The 22,049-nt window shown below is 37.9% G+C and overlaps 1 protein-coding gene across 11 annotated transcripts in view; it reads right to left on the bottom strand.

Moving 5' to 3' along the window:
• Nucleotides 1-22,049, bottom strand: part of DLG2 (discs large MAGUK scaffold protein 2) — an 884,334-nt gene that overhangs the window by 558,077 nt on the left and 304,208 nt on the right. For all 11 annotated transcript variants that reach the window (XR_009454391.1, XM_059708253.1, XM_059708256.1 and 8 more), the window contains exon 4: nucleotides 16,864-16,988. Coding sequence is in view for 10 of the 11 variants with exons in the window: in XM_059708253.1 (XP_059564236.1) it covers nucleotides 16,864-16,988 (125 nt within the window). In the remaining variant the exon portion in view is untranslated. The remainder of the gene's footprint in view (nucleotides 1-16,863; nucleotides 16,989-22,049) is intronic.

Genomic DNA, 22,049 nt, shown 5'->3' with positions numbered 1-22,049 from the left:
TGTGATTTTATAACCACAGCTGGAGCTCCCTGGTTTCATGTTTAAACTGGTCTTTAAAAATAGTCCATGTATTTGTCTCAGTTGTGGAGGTAAAATTCAGAGGCCTGGGGAGGGAGGGCAGCCCAACGGATGAGGGGCACCATGCAGGGCACCTTTGCTCACAGATATCATCTTGCTTTCCACAAATGGGTTTCATTTGAATTCATAATTTTCTCTTTTAAAATACAAAAACGAAAAACTGTTGGTATCTGTCATTCATCTGTACAGTATAACTGTTCATGTAGACAAAGGGACTTCATTTTGGAGCATGGGTGATCAGGGGACTCTCTGAGAGGTAATTTCATTGAAGATCTTTAAATAAGAGGAGGGCTGAGGTAGTAGGGCAGTAGGGGAGAGTAGCTTCCAGAAGATAAGGGGGATCAGAACGAGATGCAGAAGTAAAACCACACATTTACCAGGACTACTGTGGCAACAAATGTAGGAACCACTGTGAACAGTGTTTATAAAACAGTCTAACAATATTCTGTTTTATTCTTAAAGCCTAGAAATATGCCGGGCAGGTATCCCTACATTTCCAATAAAAAATATGAGGATTAGACAAGTTAAGTGACTTCCTTAAATTCATGCAGCCGATGGAACATAGGTAAAAATTACACATTAGTTTTATGGCTCCTGGTCTCTTGTTCTTGCCATTTATCACTCCTGCTTATGCTGTTGTCACTTGGTCTTTCTATTACAATTGTCTGGCTAAACCTCAGTCCTGACTGAACCCAACCATCCATCTTGCTCATTGCCTTTTCCGGGGTAGCTGAACACTGAAGTGGTGGAAAAAATCCACGGATGACAGGAGTTGCTATAAATTCATTATCTCTAACACCCTGGTCTGTTTGCTATCCCTCGTTCGGCAATGACAATTGTTAAACCCTTCCTTTCCTACACCACTTCCAGAACATATGTTCGCTTCATACTTCCAAGAGAGGAAAAAGAAATCATGTGATGGGAAGTCTCTCAATTTCTTATGCCAGATTTGCATACCTAACTCCATGCAACCCCATGTTCTCCCCTCTTCCTGTTACAAGGAAGAAAGTGCCCCTTCTGATACCAAAGGCCCATCAATTCACATTTTCTTAAATAATTCACTTAATCATTTATCTCCTACATCTCCTTTATATCCTGCATCTTCAAACTTAGCCTATTTATCATTCTCTGAATATTCAGACATGCTCTGGTATCTCCTATCTTTTGAAAAGCTTCCCATTGAACTAACATCTCTCCTTGGCTACTGTCTTGTCTTTTTCCTCTTCACAAATCAAGTTTATCAAAAGAGCTGTCTTCATACACTCTCTGTTCCTTCCTTCTCAATCTTCCTTTATGCCATTCTAATTTGAGTCCTCTCATAATGCCCCTTCCAAGACAAATAGAGAAAATGTTCCCAAAAAAGTCAGTAAACTGGTTTTAGCCAAAGTTAACATAATTTCCTTACTCCTCATCTTAATAGATCGCACAACAATGTTGAAGCCAGTTGCTCCTCCCTCCCCTGGCTTCTGTGACTCTCATGCTTTTCTTCCTACCACTCTGCTGGCTTGTTTTTAAATCTTCATCTTAGTTCCACTCTAACCTATTGATTTTCATACTTAAAAAACAAAAGCAAGAACAACAAAACAACGTATGCTCTGTTTTGCATGCTTTATGTTGACATCTAATTTTTTCATTATAAATTTAAATAATAACAAAATATATAATTCCTGGTACTCTCACACCCAGCTCAATAATTAATCAAAAGGATGCCTTTGAATGAAGCTACACAATATGTGAGATTTTACAATGATATATACTGGGAAAATGAATATTACAAGAGTTATTTTGGTTTTGACACATACATGAACAGAGGAAAAAGCAATCAATCCATTCTTTAATTCATTGTTTTCTAAAAGAAAGCATTGCTGCCAGGCCAGAGAGGTTCAGTGGTTGAGCGTCAACCTAGGAACCAGTAAGTCACAGCTCAATTCCTGGTCAGGTTACATTCCCAGATTGTAGGCTTGACCCCCAGTGTGGGACGTGCAGGAGGCAGCTGATCAATGATTCTCTTTCATCACTGATGTTTTCTCTCTCTCTCTTCCTCTCCCTTCCTCTCTGAAATTAATAAAAATATATTAAAACAAAAAAGAAAGCATTGCTCTTTTTTGCTCCCTACTGTCTGCCTTTTTTTTTTTTGTAATTTACTACTAAATTAGATTGTAATATTTAAAGAAGTTAATAGAGGGTAAGAGTAGAGGGGAAGTTAGATCAATGTTTTAATTAGTACAGGGTATTGTGAATTATAAACTGGGACCCTAATATCTGTGTTCTAAATACAAGACTAACTTACACAACTAAAAATGGTTTGGGCTAATTTCAGATAATAGGTAGTTCTTTACAAACCAATTAGAGGTCACTTGCTTGAGGTTGACTTGTAAATTGTCTTAACTCAGAAGATTGCAATAATACTGATACTGCATGTTAATATCCCTTTAGCAGCTTGTTTTTCCCCAGTAAACACTGTTATTCTTAATCCAATCATTTGTAGTGTAAAAGCAAACTTCTGATCTATAATTGTTAAAACCAAAAAAAGCATAGTAAGTACTTCTGGAGCCAGTTTTCACACATTTCAAACCCAGAAATATGTAATTTGCAATGAGATTGTTAATCTGGGTTTTTTCCCCCCCTAATATCTCTCAGACTTTCAAATCCTTTCCACAAAGTTGTTCAGTAGAGTGTAATCAGCAACATAATAGCCCCCAGATAGGGTAAAAGCTACATAGTGTTACACTGATATGACATGAAACTGCAGATATTTACACTAATGTTTGCAAAGTATTTTGCATGTAAGGAAATGCCTGTTGTAATATTAACTTAAAAAAAGGTAGATTGAAGAGTTCAGCTATATAAAAACCTGTCCTGAATATGAAAGCATGTAATAAATAGATATTGTCATAATGTGATTATGAATGATGCTGATTTACTTTATAAAAGCCTATATTTCCCATTTTTTAAATACTGAACAGGCATTACTTTCTTTTTGAAAAAATCTTTATTGTTGAAAGTATTATATACATCCCATTTTTACCCCCATTGACCCCTTCTAGCCCTCCATTACCCCCTATCCCAGGCCTTCACCACCCTATTGTCTGTGTCCATGGGTTATACATATATGCATATAAGTTCTTTGGTTGATGTCTTCCCACCCACCTGCCTATCCTCCCCACACTTCCCTCTGAGATTCTGTAGCCTGTCTAGAACTATATTATCTTCAAAGATATAATTATTTAATCTTTATCATTTCTTTCATAGGTCACATGGTGTAGACCTTCAGTCCACACTAATCAGTCACTTACTGAACACCGGGAAGAATCTGAGTGTCACTTAGGTATTTTTGCATTTTAATTTTTTTTAATATATTTTATTGATTTTTTACAGAGAGGAAGGGAGAGTGAGAGAAATAGAGAGAAACATCGATCAGCTGCCTCCTGCACGCCCCCCACCAGAGATGTGCCCGCAACCCAGGTACATGCCCTTGATGGGAATCGAATCTGGGACCCTCCAGTCCACAGGCGGACGCTCTATCCCCTGAGCCAAACCAGACAGGGCTGCATTTTAATTTTTAACATTGTCAGGAGATGTTGGTAGGACTCTGTGTTCATAGATCCTTAAGTATACATTCAGTTATTGATCTGAAGACAATTGCAGCCATGTGCTGTGGTGGGGAGAACATGGATTTGGGAATCAGACAGATTGGGTTAGAATTTTGGTTCAGCCACTTGTAACTTAATCTCTTTGAGCCTGCATAAACTCATAGAAATAAGCTTAATAAATCAGTTCTAGGGTCTAAATATTAAGCCAATTTGCAATGATCTGATGCTTGCACAAATCTAACCATATTAGGCCTTTCTAAATAACTAGAGGCCCGTTGCATGAAGATTCGTGCAATAGGCCTTCATTCCCCTGGCTGCCAGCACCAGTTTTCCTCTGGCACCCGGGACCCAGACTTCACTATGGCCACCGCCTTCCATCTTCGCTCTGGACACAGTCTTTGCTGCGGCTGGAGCCTTCAGTCTTTGCTCCTTGCTCCAGTGGGAGTCTTCAGTCTCTGGCCAGAGCTGCTCCTGTAGCTCCTTCTGCCCCCCACCCTCTCCTTCATAGCTTGATCACTGCTTTGCCTGCAGACCTTGCCGACAGGCTTCTGGGTCCCGGGATGCCACCTTGCCTGTGGCCCGGCTTTTCCAATGGCGATCAGGATCACGGGCTGCAAGCAAGGTGGCTCCTGGGTTCCGGGGGGTCGCCTTGTCTGCGGCCGGGTTTCCAATCACAATCACAATCATGGCTGCAGGGTGATTATGATCACCGCCTAGGGCCGCACACGGGGGTCCCGGCTGGGGGCAGGGCTTGGGTGGCGCATTTGCGCCGCCAAGCCCCAGGGCCACACACGGGGGTCCCAGCTGGCCGCGGGGCTTAGGCGGCACATGGGGGCCCGGATGGTGGCTGGTGCTGGACCGCCCTGCCTGCAGTATACAAATTAGCTGCCATCTTTGTTGGCGGTTAATTTGCATATCACACTGATTAGCCAATGGGAGGCGTAGGGAAGGTACAATTACCATGTTTATCATTATTCAATAGGATTATATGATATATAACTATTCAGTAAAACCATTCTATTATGAGTGAGGGACAGTGTTAGATGTCATAGGAGAACTAATGAATAAATACTATGAAATTTCTGTTTCCTTTCTTCAGATAAAGTTGTCAAGAAAATAACTAGGTCATTTACAGCAAATAAACAAATTATTATCCGACCAAAAAAACTGTATTTCCTGGAAATTGAGTTGAAGGCAACAATGATTATCATAAAACTTAATATGAGAAATTATAAAAGCCAAGTACTCTACCAATAACATACATATATTATTCATTTTATTTTTACTGGGCCTTAAAACTCAGTGAATATATTTCCTTTATTGTCATTAATCCAATAAAGGACTAATGTTCACTAATGAGTACTTTGTGGGATGTCAGCAAGTGGAGGCGATCACTTAGGGTCTATTCCCTTCCCCAGAACAGACACTCCAGAATGCTCTGTCTGCAGCCCACTTCAGTGGCTGTGTGGACCTCTTTTTCAAGTTCACATTCTTAAGAGTGAATGATGCAGGATTTACGTACAACCCAAGGCTCACAAGTGTTCAAAGAACAACTATTTGCAGAGGGTGTGAATGTGCCAGTTGTAGTGTTCCAGACATGGGCCCCCCTTCCCCCTCACCTCCCTCTCCTCCTCATGGTGCAGGAAGGAGCTGGGAGAAGGAAGATGTGATGGGGAAGGGACTGGAGCCTGCTCTCCCTATGCTGAAATTTGCTGGTGCAGAACTCTAACATTTCTAAATTCTAACCTGGCTTTCCAGCCTCAGCTTCCTCTAGGAAACTAATGTGCAATGCACAGAGGTGGGTGTGTGGGGTGTGTGGAAGGGTGGAGGGATATCTTGAGAGTAAAGGTTGCCTGGCTTGGACAAGGCAGGGTAAAACCTGATACAGCCCCTGCAGAGGGGCTGAATTAATATTAAGTATCTCTAACATATTTATTATTTTGACATCTAAATATTAAGCCAATTTGCAATGATCTGATGTTTGCACACATCTAACCACATTAGGCCTTTCTAAATAATGATATAATTTATAACTGTTCAGTAAAACCATTCTTGAAAATAATAGGTATTTCCATTGAACTAGAAACCAGGAGATAATTTGAAGCCACCCCCCGCCCCCTTCTCCGAAACCATTTTGTTTTGGTCTAGTTTCCAAAGAGCTAATTTGCTAAAATCAATATGGAATATAGTTTCAGAATATTAGAATGACAACAGGCCTTCTTGGGAGACTATCAGAAATAAATAATAACACACACCTTATCAGCATTTAAAACTGTGATCACTCTTTGGTTTAGGAATAGGAATGTAATGAAGATTGCATCTTCTCAGAGGTACAGATTTAATCATAGCAAAGGGTTGATTTCCTGGCCGTGATAATAGCATTCCTGACCATCTCAGACTGTTCACAAAAGTCAAATGATCAGAATTTGATTTTAAAACTAAAACTTCCCAATGATCCTCTAGCGTACTTATTTTATGGAGAAAGATGCTAAGAATAAGAAGGATGTGTAACTGTTTCAAGGTCTCAGAGCTGGTTAGGGCAAAGATCCCCAGGTCTCTGTCTTATCTTCACTAGAGCAGTTCATCTTATTAACTTTCAGTCTGAACTGTAAGTTTGAGTCTATACCTGCAAATAATGCCAACTATTGGTCCCTACACGCAAAGCACTGGCTGGGATTAAATCAGAATATTTACATCCTCATGCAGCCAATCTAAGGGAAATGAACCATCACATCCATGTCTTAACAATACTATTTTGCCTTTGCCAGGAATCAAAATATATTTTTCCTTATGTATATTTGGATTACTGGACTTATAAAACTCAGTTTGAATTAATTCTCTTAAATTTTAATGCACTTCAGTGATTTTTTTTTTGGCTTTTGTTGTTGCTGCTGTTAATCCTTATCCAAGAATAATTTTTACATTGTTTTTTATTTTTTTAGAGACAGTGGAAGGTACGGAGGCAGTAGGGTAGAGAGAGAGACAGAGAGAGAAACATCGATATGATAGAAACACATTGATTGGTTGCCTCCTGCTTGTGCCTGTCCATGGCTGGGGATCACACCTCCAACCCAGGTACATACCCTTAATCAAGAATCAACTTATGACTCTTTGGGATACAGGCCAGGGCTCCAACCACTGAGACACATAGGCTAGGGCTTGTTTCTAATTTTTGAAAATATAAACTTTACTCAGAATCATTTTTATAAATTGCTGATATTTTAGCATATGGGAGAGAGGTCATATATCTGCTAGTTTGCCTAGGAAATGGAAACATGGTATAATATTTGCCTACTTCAAATATTACTCAGATCATACAGGCATGGAGCCCAAACTGAAGGTATTCTCTATTTGGTGAACAGATTCAACAACTTCCCTAAATAATGGAACTTCAAATGAATTATATCTGTAATTGACAGCAATACAAAGAAGTTGTGAGCTTTCTGAAACCAGAAAATGATATCCTCAGATTTGTAAATATAATAAAAGGCTAATATGCAAATCGACCAACAGTGGAACGACCAATTGCTATGACATGCACTGACCACCAGGGGGAATATGCTCAATGCAGGAGCTGCCCCTGGTGGTCAGTGCGCTCCCACAGGGGCAATGCCACTCAGCCAGAAGCGCTGAGCCGGGCTTACTGCTGGCAAGTACAGCAGTGGTGGCAGGAGCCTCTCCCATGGGGAGTGGGCCTAAGCCATCAGTTGGACATCCACTGAGGACTCCTGGAATGCGAGAGGGTACAAGGTGGGCTGAGGATCTTCCCCCCACAGTGCACGAATTTTGTGCACCAGGCCTCTAGTTTGTAAATAAGAATGAATATCTTATTTGTAAATAAGAATGAATATCCAGAAAAGCATGACTGGATATTTTTATAACAGTGATTTTTAACATATTCTCAGAGTTGTGCAATTATTAGCACAATTTTATATTAGGACATTTACATCACGCCCCAAAGAAATCCTATACTCATTACCCGGCCCTAAAAAATATTATTCTACTTTCTATCTTTATGGATTTCTGTATTCTGGACATTTCATAAAAATAAAACTGCACAATATGTGACCTTTTGTATCTGGCTTCTCTCACTCAGAATATTATTTTTAAGATTAATCTATGATGTAGTATGCATCAGTCTTTTTCATGGCAGAATAATAGTCCATTGTATGCCTATATGACAATTTATTCATTCATCTATTGGTGGAAATTTAGGTTGTTTATGGCTATTATAAATAATGTTGCTATAGACATTCATATACAAATGTTTTATGTGTAGACATATGTTTTCAATCCTCTTTGGATGTATAACTTGGAGTAGAATTGTCGCTCATGTGGTAACTCTTAAATTTTGAGGAACTGTTTTCCACAGTGACTACACTATTTTATCTTCTCACAGCAGTGAATGGGGGTTGTGATTTCTCCACATCTGGCTAACATTTGTTATTATCTTGTTTTTGAATTATAGCCACCATATTGGATGTGAAGTGGTATCTCATTGTTATTTTTATTTTCAGCTTATTAATGAATACTGATATTGAAAATCTTTTTATGTGATTGTTGGCTATTTGCATATCATCTTTAAAAATATCTATTCAAATCTGTGGTAGGCTAAATAATGCCCCCCCCCGCTTCTTTCAGGAAGTTCAAGTCTTTACCTTTGACCTGTGAATGTTATATTATAGGCCAAATAGACTTTAAAAAAAGATGCATTTAAATTAAGAATCTTGTGATGGAGAGATTATACTGGATCATTTGCATGAGTCAAATGTAATCACCAGAGTCCTTATAAGAAGGAAGCAGAAGAGTCACATTCAGAGAAAGGATATGATGACAGAGCAAAGTTTGGACTGATGCTCTTTGAAAAAGAAGACTTATGAGCCAAGAAATTCAGGTGCCTTAGAACAGCTAAGACAAGGCAAGCAAATTGATTCTCCCATAAATCATCTGGAACCACCCTGTCAAGATCTTGAATATTTTCCAGTTAAGGCTGGTTTTAGATTTCTGACCTATAGAACGATAAGATAAATTTGTGTTAATTTGTGTCACTAAGTTTGTAGTAATGTGTTACAGCAGCAATAAGAAACTAATACAAAACCTTTTGCTGATTTTCAAATTAGGTTATTTGACTTTTTATTGTTGAGTTGTAAAAAAAATTTATATAATCTGGATAAAAGTTTCCTATGAGATATATTACTGAAAAAATTTTTTCCCATTATGTGGGTAATTTTTTATTTACTTAATGATATATTTATTATTTTTTTAGAAAGAGAGTGTGGAGGAGAGAGAGATAGCAATATATATATATTGCGAGAGAGAGAGACATACTGCTTTGTTGCCTCCTGCACATGCCCTGACTGGGGCCAGGAATGGAACCTGTGACCCAGATACATGCCTTTTACCAGGAATTGATCCCAAGACCCTTCGGACCATGGGCTTATGCTCTAACCACTGAGAAAAACTGGCCAGAGCTTGATGATATACTTTGAGACATAAACGTTTTAATTTTGATGAAATTTGATTTATCTGTTTTTTCTTTTGTTTTTGTGCTTAAAAAAGATTAAAAATATGTTTTTATTTATTTTAGAGAGCAAGGAAGGGAGCTAGAGAGAGAGGGAAAGAAGCACTGATCAGCAGTCTTCTGCAGGCCCATACTGAGGATACACATAGCCTGCAACCTGAGCATGTGCCCTGACTAGGAATTGAACTAGTAACCTCTTGGTGCACTGTCCTCCACCCAAATAACTAAGCCACACTGGCCAGGGTTGTTTTGTGCTTTTGGTGTCAAACCAAGAAACTATTGCCCAATCCAGAGTCCTGAATATTTACTCCTATGTTTTCTTCTAAGTTTTATAGTTTTAACTTACATTTAGGTCTGTGATATACATTAAGTTAATCTTTGTGTGTGATATGAGATAGGGTCCCAACTTATGTACTTCTTTTGCATGTGCATATTCAGAAGTCCTGGCACAATTTGTCTAAAAAAAGCGGGGGGGGGGGGAAGTAAGTTTGCCATAAAGCTATTTCATTTAATCCATAGAGGGATTTCTCTGTTTAGATTACATAACAGTTGACCAAAATGGGAAAACTGTTGTAGATGCTTTTCCAGCGATGACTGTACATGGTTGCCTGGTGTTCTACCAGATGCACAGTTGAAATTATTCTTCTTGTTTAGTAATTTTCCTGTGTAGTTCTAAATTGTTGGGAACTTGTCATTACCAGTCACCATGGAACCGCTTGCTAAGTTATTTTTTTCTTCTCAAAGCAGAATGTCAACACATTTAGAGCTGATATTGATAGAGAAAATTAAAGGACAGAAAGCTGTTCCCTCTCATCCCTTTTCATTCTTGTGAGCAGAGAAAGGAAATAATCCATAAGAATAAGTTGACTGAGATCCCAACCATACTTTTTTCTAAGAAGGGTGCTCTTGTAATTCCCACTGCATAATGAAGTCCCTTCTCAGGAAGAAATTGTTCATGTCCGCAGTTGGACTTATGTGCTGCTTTGGCCTCAGAACAATGATGGAAAAAAAGTTCAGGTGGCTTTGAAGACACTGAGAGTCTCTGTCTTCCAATGGAAAATGTAGCATAATTATAGTCATTTGGTGCAACAATCAGTTGGGTTGCAGTGGAAACTGACAGGTTGGATTTGGTGACTCATGAGGTTTTCGTTTGCAAACATCCAAACTCATGAACATTCAATGTGAAGAGGAACTCCAAGAATTTAGCCATCACAATGCTGTTTCACTAACTGAGAATCTTTTATTTCCTTAAACAATCTGAAAGTGGGGCTTGGGTGTAAGTTTCAGACTATGATGCTTGGTAGTTGCTCCCTTTCCTCTGCTTGGTGCTTTTCATCAGCACAATGTTTGAGCTTAAGATTGCCTTCTCCATTTCCAAGTTGTGTGAGGTCTTCAGCTCCTGATGATCACCAATCATTTCTCTTCTTCTTTCCCTTTCCTCTGCCCCTTTTCTTTCCCTTCCTCTCTCTCTTTCTCCTCATGTTCTTATTTTAAAATCACTAGAGAGTTAATGGATATAAATTATTTAAAAAAATAAAAAAATAAATAAACTGCCAAATGCTAGCCAAAAGAGCAATAGAGTAGTTTATACACAGAGATTGTGTCCTTAAAACACTGGTCCTCGACCTCCCATCTTTGATCAGTATAGTGAAACCTCAGTGTGATAAGTATTCTTGTTTGAAACCAACATGTATGTTACCTTGGCTTTTATAAGGACAAATCCAACCTTACCTGTAAACAGACACAGAAGAAATAACTGAAGCCATGGACTTAGAGAAAACTTGTTTTTTCCAACTTGTCTGAGAGTAGAAATGATTGTGCTGAGGGCCAAGAGATTAAATTGTGTCCCTTGTCAGGAAATTGGCAAGCAGCCATCTTTTCTGCCTGCTCCAACATGCTGCTTTTGTGCTGTGGATGGATTTAATAAATGCACCGTGGTGTAAATGTCACTGCTGCATCACCAGGTGGGGGTTGTCATGTGATAGCTCTTCCCCAGGATGACAGGCCAATATTGGTCCTCACAATCCAGGGACTTGAAGATGCACAGAGGGCATTTTTATGGTTCAGATTCAAAAGTAGAAATAAAAATCATTCTTTAAGGCATGGAAATATATCCATTTTTTCTCTGGAAGAAAACCTAGTGTTCTTTTAAAAATGTTCTTACTTTAAAGGTAGGTAATGCTATCAAATCTGAATGACTATTTCTAGAAGAAAAAATATCAATGACAGTAACATTTTCATTCTATCTTTTTAAAAATTTATCTTTATTGTCTTAGTAACATTTTTTAAAAGTTCAATCTTACTGTTAATGAAAAAAAAAGTAAAGCCAAAAAATATACCACCGTTTGCCTTGGTAAACAGTCCAAAATTTTACATATATATATATATATATATATATATATATATATATATATATTCCCACACAATCCTGATAACATATAATAAAAGAGGCCTGCTTTAAAATTGTTGGTGGATGTAGAATTTGGTACAGTTTTTTTTGGAAAGAAATTTAGCAATATGTGTCAAAATTCTTTAAAAGGCTCATATTTTTGGTTCAGAAATTTTACTATTAGAAGTATATCCTAAAGAAATGAAGAGAAACAGTGTCTTCCAAAAGATTGCCAGTTATTAAAAATGTTAAGAAAAAAATACCGTAAATTCCTAACAATGTGAATAGTAAATATATTATGAAACAGCAATTAAAATATTTATATAAAAGTTTTTTAATGATATAGGGAAAGATTTATGAAATAAGTTTATAGGAAATTAAAGAAATGTTAAATATTAGAGCACAAGCTCAACTAAATAAAAAGCAAAATAGCAAAAACAAATAGCAGAGATAAATCTACAAAATGTTAATAGTCATTGACTCTATTTAGTGTTAAAATCAATGTGTTGAGTTTTGTGTAGTTTGTCAACTTTTCTGCATTTTATACATATGCTAAAAGCACAATTGTTATATCCATAAACACCCATGCACAAGGAGTGATATTTAAAAAAAAAAAAAAGGTTGCATGGAAAAAAGACCACTTTAGAGACATTCATCCTTATCTCTTAGCTTGCATCTCCCATTTCCCCTCGGGCTCTGGCTCTCTCCCTCATTACAGCTGAGTTTCTCATCTTTGGCCACCACATGTAAAAACACATCTCAGCTAGTCCCTGTCTCTGCTGTCCCTCCTCTTGGGGGACTGCTTTCTTCCCTATTTCTGACCTTGGTCCCCTCCCCGCTTTTTTCTGACTGTTTTTGCTTCCAGGTGTGTGAAGGGCCTGAGACTAGTCATAAGCCTGATCAGTGTTTCTGAGGTTTCGAGTGTGGTAGTACTGGCAGCAGCTTCAGTGGGCAAACCAGTCTGCAGCCCAGCCATAATTGAACTTCAGGGTCCAGAATTTCATGGTGTCCATATTAATTTTTTATTTCTGTGTGACAAATTACCACAAATTTAATGTCTAAAACAACATATATTTAGTAGTTCAGCGTTTCAGTGGGTCAGGAGTCTGAGGACAGCTTAGTAAAGTCCTCTACTCTGGGTCCTACAAGGCTACAATCAAGGCATCACCTGCACTGTATTTCTTTTGGGAGCTTGGGGTCCTCCCCTGAGCTCATGTGGCTATTGGAAGACTTCAGCTATATGACTGCCAACTCCCATCATGCCAGCTGTGGCCTGCTCTCAGCTCCTCAGGTACTCCCCATGTGGCTCTTTCCATAGGTCTTCTCACAACATAGGAGTTTGCTTTATCCAGGCCAGTAGGACCATCTGTTTGCCTCTAAAGTGCTCACTGGGTTAGCTCGGGCCAACACAGGATAATCTCCCTTTTGATTAACTCAAAGTCAACTGGTTAGAGACCTCAATGACATCTGTGGGAAATCTCTTTTGCCAAATAAAGTAATATTACCACAGAAGTGATATCCCATTATACTCAAAGGTTCTGCCCCCACTCAAAGGGAAGGGGTTAGAAAAGGATGCGGGTCACTGGGGACGATCTTAGAATCCTGTCTATCCTAAGGGTACCTTCCTGGCTGTCACAGACTTGAGGCTCGAGTTCAGTATTCTGCACACTGAGTTGTGTTGACGGGCTATGAATTTTAGACAACTCCTTCATTCCTATGATTTCATTTAATTCTTACCTCCGCTTCCTGAGAAATATACTCCTATCTCCAATTTGCCAATGAGGAAACTGGAGGAAAGAGAGCTTAAAAAGAAGTCCAAGGTCACATTGCTAGAAGATAGAACTTGAACCCCAGATCCTCTGACTCTAAAGAGTATGCTCTTTCTCCCACATCACTTTTCTGGAGTAATCACTGAGACAGACCTGAGTTCAGTTTGGAGCTTCACCTAATTAGGGAGAAAGTCACCTCTCACCTCATCTGAGTCTGCAGTACAACCTAGAACTTAAAGACAAAATCATTAGAGCCAGACTGCCTGGGTTCAAATTCTAGCTCCAACATTTACAAGCAGTACAATCCTGTGCAAGTTACTGAATTTTTCAGTTCTTCAATGATCTTATCTAAAAAATGGAAATAATGGAAGTATAAATCTAATTGAGTTGTTGTAGATTTTAAATGAGTTAATGTCAGAAAAGTACTTGGCACATTGAAGCACTACATTAGTCTTGGCTGTTATTATAATTGATCTGACTATTATATTTTGACTAATGGAGAGTTTGGATTACTACTCTACATTGAACCAACCCATCGTCTCACTTTTCTGGGCTTTAGCTTATCTTTACTTTTTAATATTATTTAACTGTCAAAAATGTAATTTATAATGGAAAGAATACATTTAAAAGTTTTAAAAGTCTGTAACCCACAGGAAAGACCAAAGAACCAGTCAAGTAAAAAACAAACAAAACAAAACCCTAAGTTTTGTATATTTACTTTTTAAAATGAGGGAAACACTGCAGATTCAGTTGACTGTAGAAAATTAAGAATAAAAATATGGAAACATTTTTAGTATCATATCAATTTTTAAATGGGCTTTAATCCCATATTATGACCAAGAGAAAAAGAGATGTAAACAGATAGGAACAGGAAGCTGAGGGAAAGACATAGAGGATGAAAGGAACCTGAAAGAAAGTTAAAGGATGAGATGAAAGGGAATAGAACACCATAGAAGAAAAGAGAAAGACACTGAGGCAAGAGCAGAAAAACGTCTACTGAGAGATAGAGATGGACATAAGAAAAAGGAGGCAATATTGCTAAAATTTATTGAGCCAATACAAAGACCAATGGATAGAGGTCACAAGGAAGAAAAATGTGGCTCAGTAGAAAAATAACAAATTTTATAATGGTTAGAGTTTTCCCTCAAATTGTGAAAACTTTGATTTGAGAGTTTTTAGGCAGAGACTACATGATAGAGGGGATTCTACTATTAAATGAGAGATCAGAGATTACGTAAGTGACATCGGGACTAGTTTTTGTATGTATTCAAAGCTAGCTGAATGATCTTCTAAAAGTCTTTAAGCCAAAATTTCCTGAGTCCATATTATAATAGCCATAATAATAGTACATACTGTTGTCAGTATAGGTGATTGTGTGTCTGTGTTTATCTATATTTTATTTCTATCCATTATCTATCTATCTATCTATCTATCTATCTATCTATCTATCTATCTATCTATCTATCATCTATCTTAGTACAATGCCCCACATGTGAAAAAACTGAATAATTATAAGCTATCATCATGTGCCTTCTCTTTACAACTATAGAATGCTGCTTCCAGAACTACAGAACTTCCTTTTATCTCTGTAGACATACTATGGCCACCCATGCTTGCAGGCAAAGAATGGTGGCACTCTCAGCGATTCCACTTTCCATTCTTAACTGTAGGCAAAGCACATAACATAGAATACAAATTCATAATTGTGGCCTATCGATTTTGGAATGATCCTTTAACAGCTCTATTCCTAAACCTTTGTAATGGAGCTGATCCAGCATCCAATATTAGCAAATCCAATTCCCATCATGGCTCACAGAATGACACAGCATCTATTTCACACTGTTCATTCTGTAGCATGGATATTTCCTCACTCAGATATTAATTTCCTCAAATCAGCTTGAAAATCCTAGTGTCAAAAAGCATGTGTTGCCTGAGAGTCACTCATTTCTTTTCTTGTTGAGAGGAGATGCAGGTGTACCTGGAAAAAAATTGTGATTCTCTTCTACAAGCTGCAAAGATGCAGCTGTCAAAAGTAATCACTTCATCAGAAAAACTGAGTAGAGTACAAAGGTGTCCTTAGCTGCTTTATAAGGAAAACAGTGAGCTAGCTTACTTATGCTAAATGGAGAAACAGACTGAGGGAGGCCAACAAAGTTTACATTGCTGCTGCTTGGGTCATTGACCTCATAGTGGCTCCATGCAAGCTAAATACATACTTTCCTAAAGGACTTTGCTTGTGCTACCCTCCCCCCTCATTAATTCATCCTCTTCCTTCCTCTTCTCATTTCTTTCTCTAATTCATTCATTCAAAAACTCATTCATTCAGCAAGAATTAATTGATCCACTTTTATATATAACTGCTGGTCTGAGAGGATTTACAATCTGGTAGAGGCGCTAAAATAACATGAGGACATCATTTTTTTCCCAAGGAAATGTCTCCTAATTGTTCCGATCTACAATCTCGTTTTGCTAGTGTTTAGACCTCAGGTAGAATTTTATTTTATTTACCAATTGCCCCATCTGGGTAACTCTTAATTCCCCAAATAATCTTCAGTTCTTCAAAGAGAGGGGCCCTGACTCAAGCAGCTACTACTCTCACCTGAGCAGTATCTGGCTCCACTCCATCCAACTACTTAATCTCACCTTGTGGGCATCATCCAAGCCAACTTTGTTTCCCTCTTTGTTGGGATAACTTGCTCTTTCTCCCTCTGTTCTCATCCACATTTGTGGGGTTAGTGAAATATTTATTTTATATATATAATATATATAATATATATATATATATATATATATATATATTATATATATATATATATATATATATAAAATTGATTTCAGAGAGGAAGGAAGAGGGAAAGAGATAGAAACATCAATGATGAAATAGAATCATTTATCGACTGTCTTCTGCATACCTTCTCCTGGGGATGGAGCCAGCAACCTGGGCATGTGCGCTGACCAGGAATCAACCGTGACCTCTTGGTTCATTGGTTGACAATCAACCACTGAGCCACATTGGCCAGGCTTAATTATTTTTTAAGACACAGAAGGGAATCTTCCTTTGGAACAGTTTTATAGATGCTGTCCAAACTCCTACCAAAGACCTTATAAATAGCTTCTGAATCTATAAGTGTACACAGTGTCTATAAACATTGCATTGTTTGCTAATATTATTAAATATATTGTATTTCTATACATTTTATTATTTTCTTATCAGCTCATAGGATTCTTCTGCCTAACCACACTGAAGGCCCCATGGAACAGAAGACATATCTGCATCCCCTTGTCACAGTGCCTGGTCCACTATTGAATATGGTAGCCATCAACAAATTAAATACTACTTGAAATTCAACAAATAATAAGAGTTCTGCAAAGTCGTTACAGAAAGCTTACTTTAACAGCTTTCTCTTTGAAGTACAGAAGTTTTATAGAATTAGTATTCTCCAAAGGGACAAATGTATCTCACTGATATGGCAGATTTACTTTCCAAATAATTCTAACATTTCAGTTCTTTACCTGAGTCTGCCATCCTCTGCTGCAGCACCTCCTGGTATAATCTTCGTAATAAATATGCCAGGGTCATCTCCAATATGGGGATTATCTGTCCCTCCAGCAATACTGAATCCCAGGCCAGAATTCCCCTGTAGAAACAATAAGTAGATATTAAATGATGTAGCTGTCACCTAAACCTAGCTCCCCTTGCACTCTGTGTTATCATCTTACCACTGAAATGGAAATCAGGTGATAACAGTCTTGTGTGCAAAGCTATAAAGTGCACTGTCAGCAAACAAAGGAAGGTCAGGAAAAGTACTCAAGTTTGTCCCTGCACCGCAAGCATTCAAGCGCCATATATTTTTGCTTTTAAGAAATGCTTCCTTTATAGAGCAATTAAAATGATCATTTTAAAGTAGAAAATAAAAGCATACAAATTGAGGAGTATGGAAAGTACAAAGATTATTACAGTCAATTGTACTAATTATAAATTACAAAGAACAAAGAATGGAAGAAAATGAGTTATATGAAAATATTTGATTTGGTAGCATAGTGAAATTGTGGTATTTACATTTTATTATTGTCAGTATTGTTCTGACCATGTTTATCCATCAAATAACTATGTTCCCATGTATCAAGAAACTTGGGCTTCTGAAGTCAGAGTCCCTTTTATAGTCATAATAAATGTAAGATACCTTTCAGTAATAAGCAGGTTTTTATTTGCAGTAGTTATAAAAAATTCTGCAGCAGGTAAATTTGAACAGTTTATATTCTAATAAAGCTTTCATCTCTAGTGTACATATAACCTTTTGAAATTAGTATGTAAGACAATTAAAGTCTCCCTGAAATTCACAAATCTTCTTACTTAATATATTTCTTATTGACATATTTCTTAATATCTATCTCCACTGCTATATTGCATTTCCATATTGCATTCAGATTTTTCCCCTAATTTGCATTATATTCTAAATTGTTTCCATACTGCTAGGTAGTCTTTATAATTACCCATTTTATTTTATTATTATTTTTATAATTACTCATTTTAAATGACTAAACAATATTTCATCAAGGTCATATACGACCATTTATTTTAATAGTCCCCTGTCACCGGATATTTAATTTCTCTATATACTCTTATGACAAAGAGAACTTACTAAATTTATGATCACTTGATTAAGTTCTGCTCTTGGGTAAAAAGAGATAAGGACTAAGAACTAAGTAGTTAATACACAAAAGTTAATTAGGGCATGCAATTAGTCAAAAAAGTTCAATGTTAAGATAAGGTCAGTTATATATTGACAGTATACCACAGCAGACAGCAGGGTAATGTTTAGGAATTTTTATGGATTGAATTAATAAAACTCTAAATTCCAGAGGGTTGTGTTCAGAATTGTACATTTACATTGAGAGGTTAAAATTAATAATGCAACCACAGTAATGAAAATCCCATATCTTCATACTTCTAACATCTATCAAATTTTGTTTGTTCTTTGAAAAATTCCTATGTTCACTGAACAGAGATATTATTGGTAGCAGTCATGTAATCATGAGTTTAATCTTTATTAAACCCCAGTTCTATGCCTGGCACATAAAAGGGAAGTACAGAGCACAGGCCTGGGTAACAGGAGAACCAAGCATAGAGACTTTTCCTGAAGGTGAATAGCAGTTAGTTACTTTTAAGAGGGTCAGTGTGAGAGCTGGGGAGAAGGAGAGAATGTTCCAGACAGATGGAGGAACATATGTAAAACCCTGAGATGAGAAAGGGGATGCCAGGCCCAAGGAACAGACAGTAAGGCTAGAACAAAGAAAGGAAGGAGAGTCAGACTGGATGAGTCTTTATCATGAGATTCTCCAGAGCAGCATGTATATAAATCTATTTTGGGTTTTACGTACCTACTGACACTGGATAATTTCTCCTATGTGACTGTCTTGAAGCTAAAGATGAAGATTAAGACAGGATGACTTTTGCCTTCATGAAATTCAATACAGAGCAGAAAAGGCAGATAATCTGGCATCTTATGATCAACCACATTGTCATGTGTGTAGCCACCAAGACAGCATTTAGGTGATTTATAAGGCAGTTTATCTAAGACCTAGGGATTTTGGAGAGAAAGGTAAGTATTTTCGATGTAATTTGGGTCTAGCTTCAAGAACACTGACTGGAGTACATTGGTCTTACTAGAGTTGGCACCTCAGGGATAATAATTTCTTGATTTATGGGGGTAGGGAAAGGAGGCAAGCAGAGATTGGGAGATACTCAAATGCTTTCTCCTAACAATATCAAGATTTTGGAAGAGAGCACTCAAAACTGTCGTTTGACAAAGATAATCAAAATCTAGCTCTTAATCTCTTTTCCTTATTCCTAGTTTGACACATTCACCCATAGGAACACTGAACTGTTGGCTCTTTCTTGCATAATCCATTCTACAATTTCTCTCTGGGCCTTTACTCATGCCGTTTCCTCTACTAGAAACTTCCCAACTTCCCCTTGACTGGTCCATTTCTTCTCATTTTCTAAGATAGGGCTCAGAAGGCATCTGTTCTAGAAAATATTAAATGATCACCCCAACTCCTCTTTTCTGGGTAAGTCATTCCTCCTTTGAGTTTTTGTGGATTTCTATGCTATTTATGCAATGCACTGTGTTATTTTGAAGTTATATGTTTATGATTCTACCTTTCTATCAAACTGAGCTTACAGAAAGCAGGAACTGTGTTCATATTTGTTTCTTGGTGCCTTGTTTGGCACATAGTATTGTTAAATAAATATTTGATGAATGAAATAACAGATAAGCAAACTTACTGAGGATATTCAAACTACAATGGGAAGATTCAGCAAGAACACAATAGAAGTCCACTATGTGTTAAGAAATGCAATGTAGATAAAAGCAAGTTCGTACTCTGTGCCTACAACAATAAAAATGGAAAGTCTACCTGAACAAATTGTGGCTCAGGTATAGGATGATGAAACAGAACTTTCCAAATTGAGAATTGGCTGTTTTGGAAGGGAGAAAGAGCTCTTTATTCAATGGGCAGCTGGACATGAGGGGCCCAAGCTTCTATTGAGAGTCAAACTGGATAACTTTAAAAATTTTCTTCTGGTTCTCTGGCTAGATTTGTAAAAAGGTTGTTTTTGTCAACAGAGAGAAAAAGGAATGCATTTAGGAACCTTTAGAGGAAAAGGTAGATCACTGTTGCATTTTTATTTTTAAAAACATATTTTTATTGATTTCAGAGAGGAAGGGGGAGGGAGAGAGGGAGATAGAAACATTAAGGATGAGAGAGAATCATTGATTGGCTGCCTCCTGCACGCCCCCCACTGGGGATCAAGCCTGAAACCCAGGCATGTGCCCTGACCAGGAATTGAACCATAACCTCCCGGTTCATAGGTCGATGCTCAATGACTGAGCAACACCTGCTGGGCCACTGTTGTATTTTAAAAACTTATTCTTCAAATAGATAAATCTTCGAAATAACGGCTTTGGTGTAAATGCGGCAATATTTAACCACTGTTTTGAGAGTTAACGGAGAAGATGGTGGCTCTGGCATTTACTAATATACATTGCCTTGCCCTCAAATCCACTCTGAAGAAAAAGAATAAATGGATTAAAGAGTCCACAATGAAAAGAGAGAGGTAGAGATGGGGTGTACCTGTATTTCTGGTCCCAAGGTTCCCAAAAGCTTTTGTGTTTCAATTAAAACCAGTCTGCCAGCTGGGCCTGGCCAGTCACCAAGGTTCTTTAGAAGAGGTTCATCTGAATTCAACGAAGGAAATTATTTAAAGTGCTTTCCCATCTACCCCATTTGTTCTCTTCCGCCTTCCCATTCAGGCCTCTGCTAGCAGCCAGCGGCATTCAATGGAGAGGGGAACAGATAAAGAGCGGCCGTGAAATTACTGCCTGCTGTTCTGTGGCTGAATCACTCCAGTCCCCTGACAATCATCCCGGAGCCAGCCAGCTGCAGGACAGACCCCTGAACCTCTCTCCTCCGAGCAGCAATCTCTCCATGGGAACGGGCATGCCCCTGGCTCCCATCCTTAGATCCTGAATATTGTGACTAATTAACCAAGTGTTGATACATGACCCAGTCAATGGAAACTGCGACGTGGCATGCTGGTGAGGGCAGCCCCTGTACAGAGTTCTGGGTGGGCTGCTGTTCCCTTGCAGTTGGGCAGATTCCATGACTGATGCATGAGGCTGGCATGGAGCATTCTTCCTCCTCGTGCCCAGCCCTCCACATTGCTGATTCTTGCCCAGGAACACAAGTCCATTGCCTAGCCAAATGGTACTTCCTCTTCCATGCACCACACTCCACCCCTCTCAGAAAAAGAATCAGCAAAAAGCAAAGACACTTTGTCGCTTTACTGATGATTGCCAATATTAATACAATATCCTCGGAAAAGCTCCTCTTTCATTAAAAGCGTGCTCTCCAAATGAAAATTACACCCCCCAAAAATGGGGATATAAAATAAGAGAAAAAAAGAATGATATTATAATTATATGCATTTATAGAATGTTGTATTGACAAGAAATTTCTTTGATATTTATAAGTTAAGCTACTAATTTAAAATACTATTTAATGTAGTAATTCATTTCTAGAAGTTTATCCTAAAGAAATCAGAGATGTGTGCAAACATTTGTGTTCAGTGTTGTCACAATATTAAGCTTCCAATATAAAAAATCAAAACAAGTACAACTCACAACTACAAAAAGTTCTCAGTCTAGAAAGAAGAGATGCCTATTTTCACTTACATCCTTTAGGAGTTGTATTCACAATGTCCCAAATTTTCTATATTAAATTGTATTTATCTGGAAGCTGCTGAGTAGAGAAGCCATCAGGAGATCTGCATTTGAGAACTGATCACTGTAGATTTGGTAGATCATCAGACTGGTAATTTGTAGAAAAGGGGTTTAATGGGATGGGTGAGTGTGGAGAGGAAGCATTTTCAACAACTAAGTAGAAAGAGAATGCCTGATTACAGGAGGCCAAATAACTAGAAGCAGTAAAGGGTGATAGAGTAAAGGTAGATTACTATTTCTGTGAAATAATTTTGTTCTTAGAAAAGATATGTTTAACGTCTGATGAGAAGGAGGCAGAGTAGAATAGATTTTAGAGGATGGTGGAAGGGGCCTCAAGTATCTCAGTGAGCTAAAGTGAAGAAGTGCTTGGAAAAGAAAATTGAGGCTACAGAAGAGATGGAGAATACATGGGAA

Source organism: Myotis daubentonii, chromosome 9 (genome assembly GCF_963259705.1).
Source record: "Myotis daubentonii chromosome 9, mMyoDau2.1, whole genome shotgun sequence".
Taxonomy (NCBI): Eukaryota; Metazoa; Chordata; class Mammalia; order Chiroptera; family Vespertilionidae; genus Myotis; species Myotis daubentonii.
Note: the sequence above shows the minus strand (reverse complement) of the source record. Positions and strands in the feature narration are given on the sequence as shown.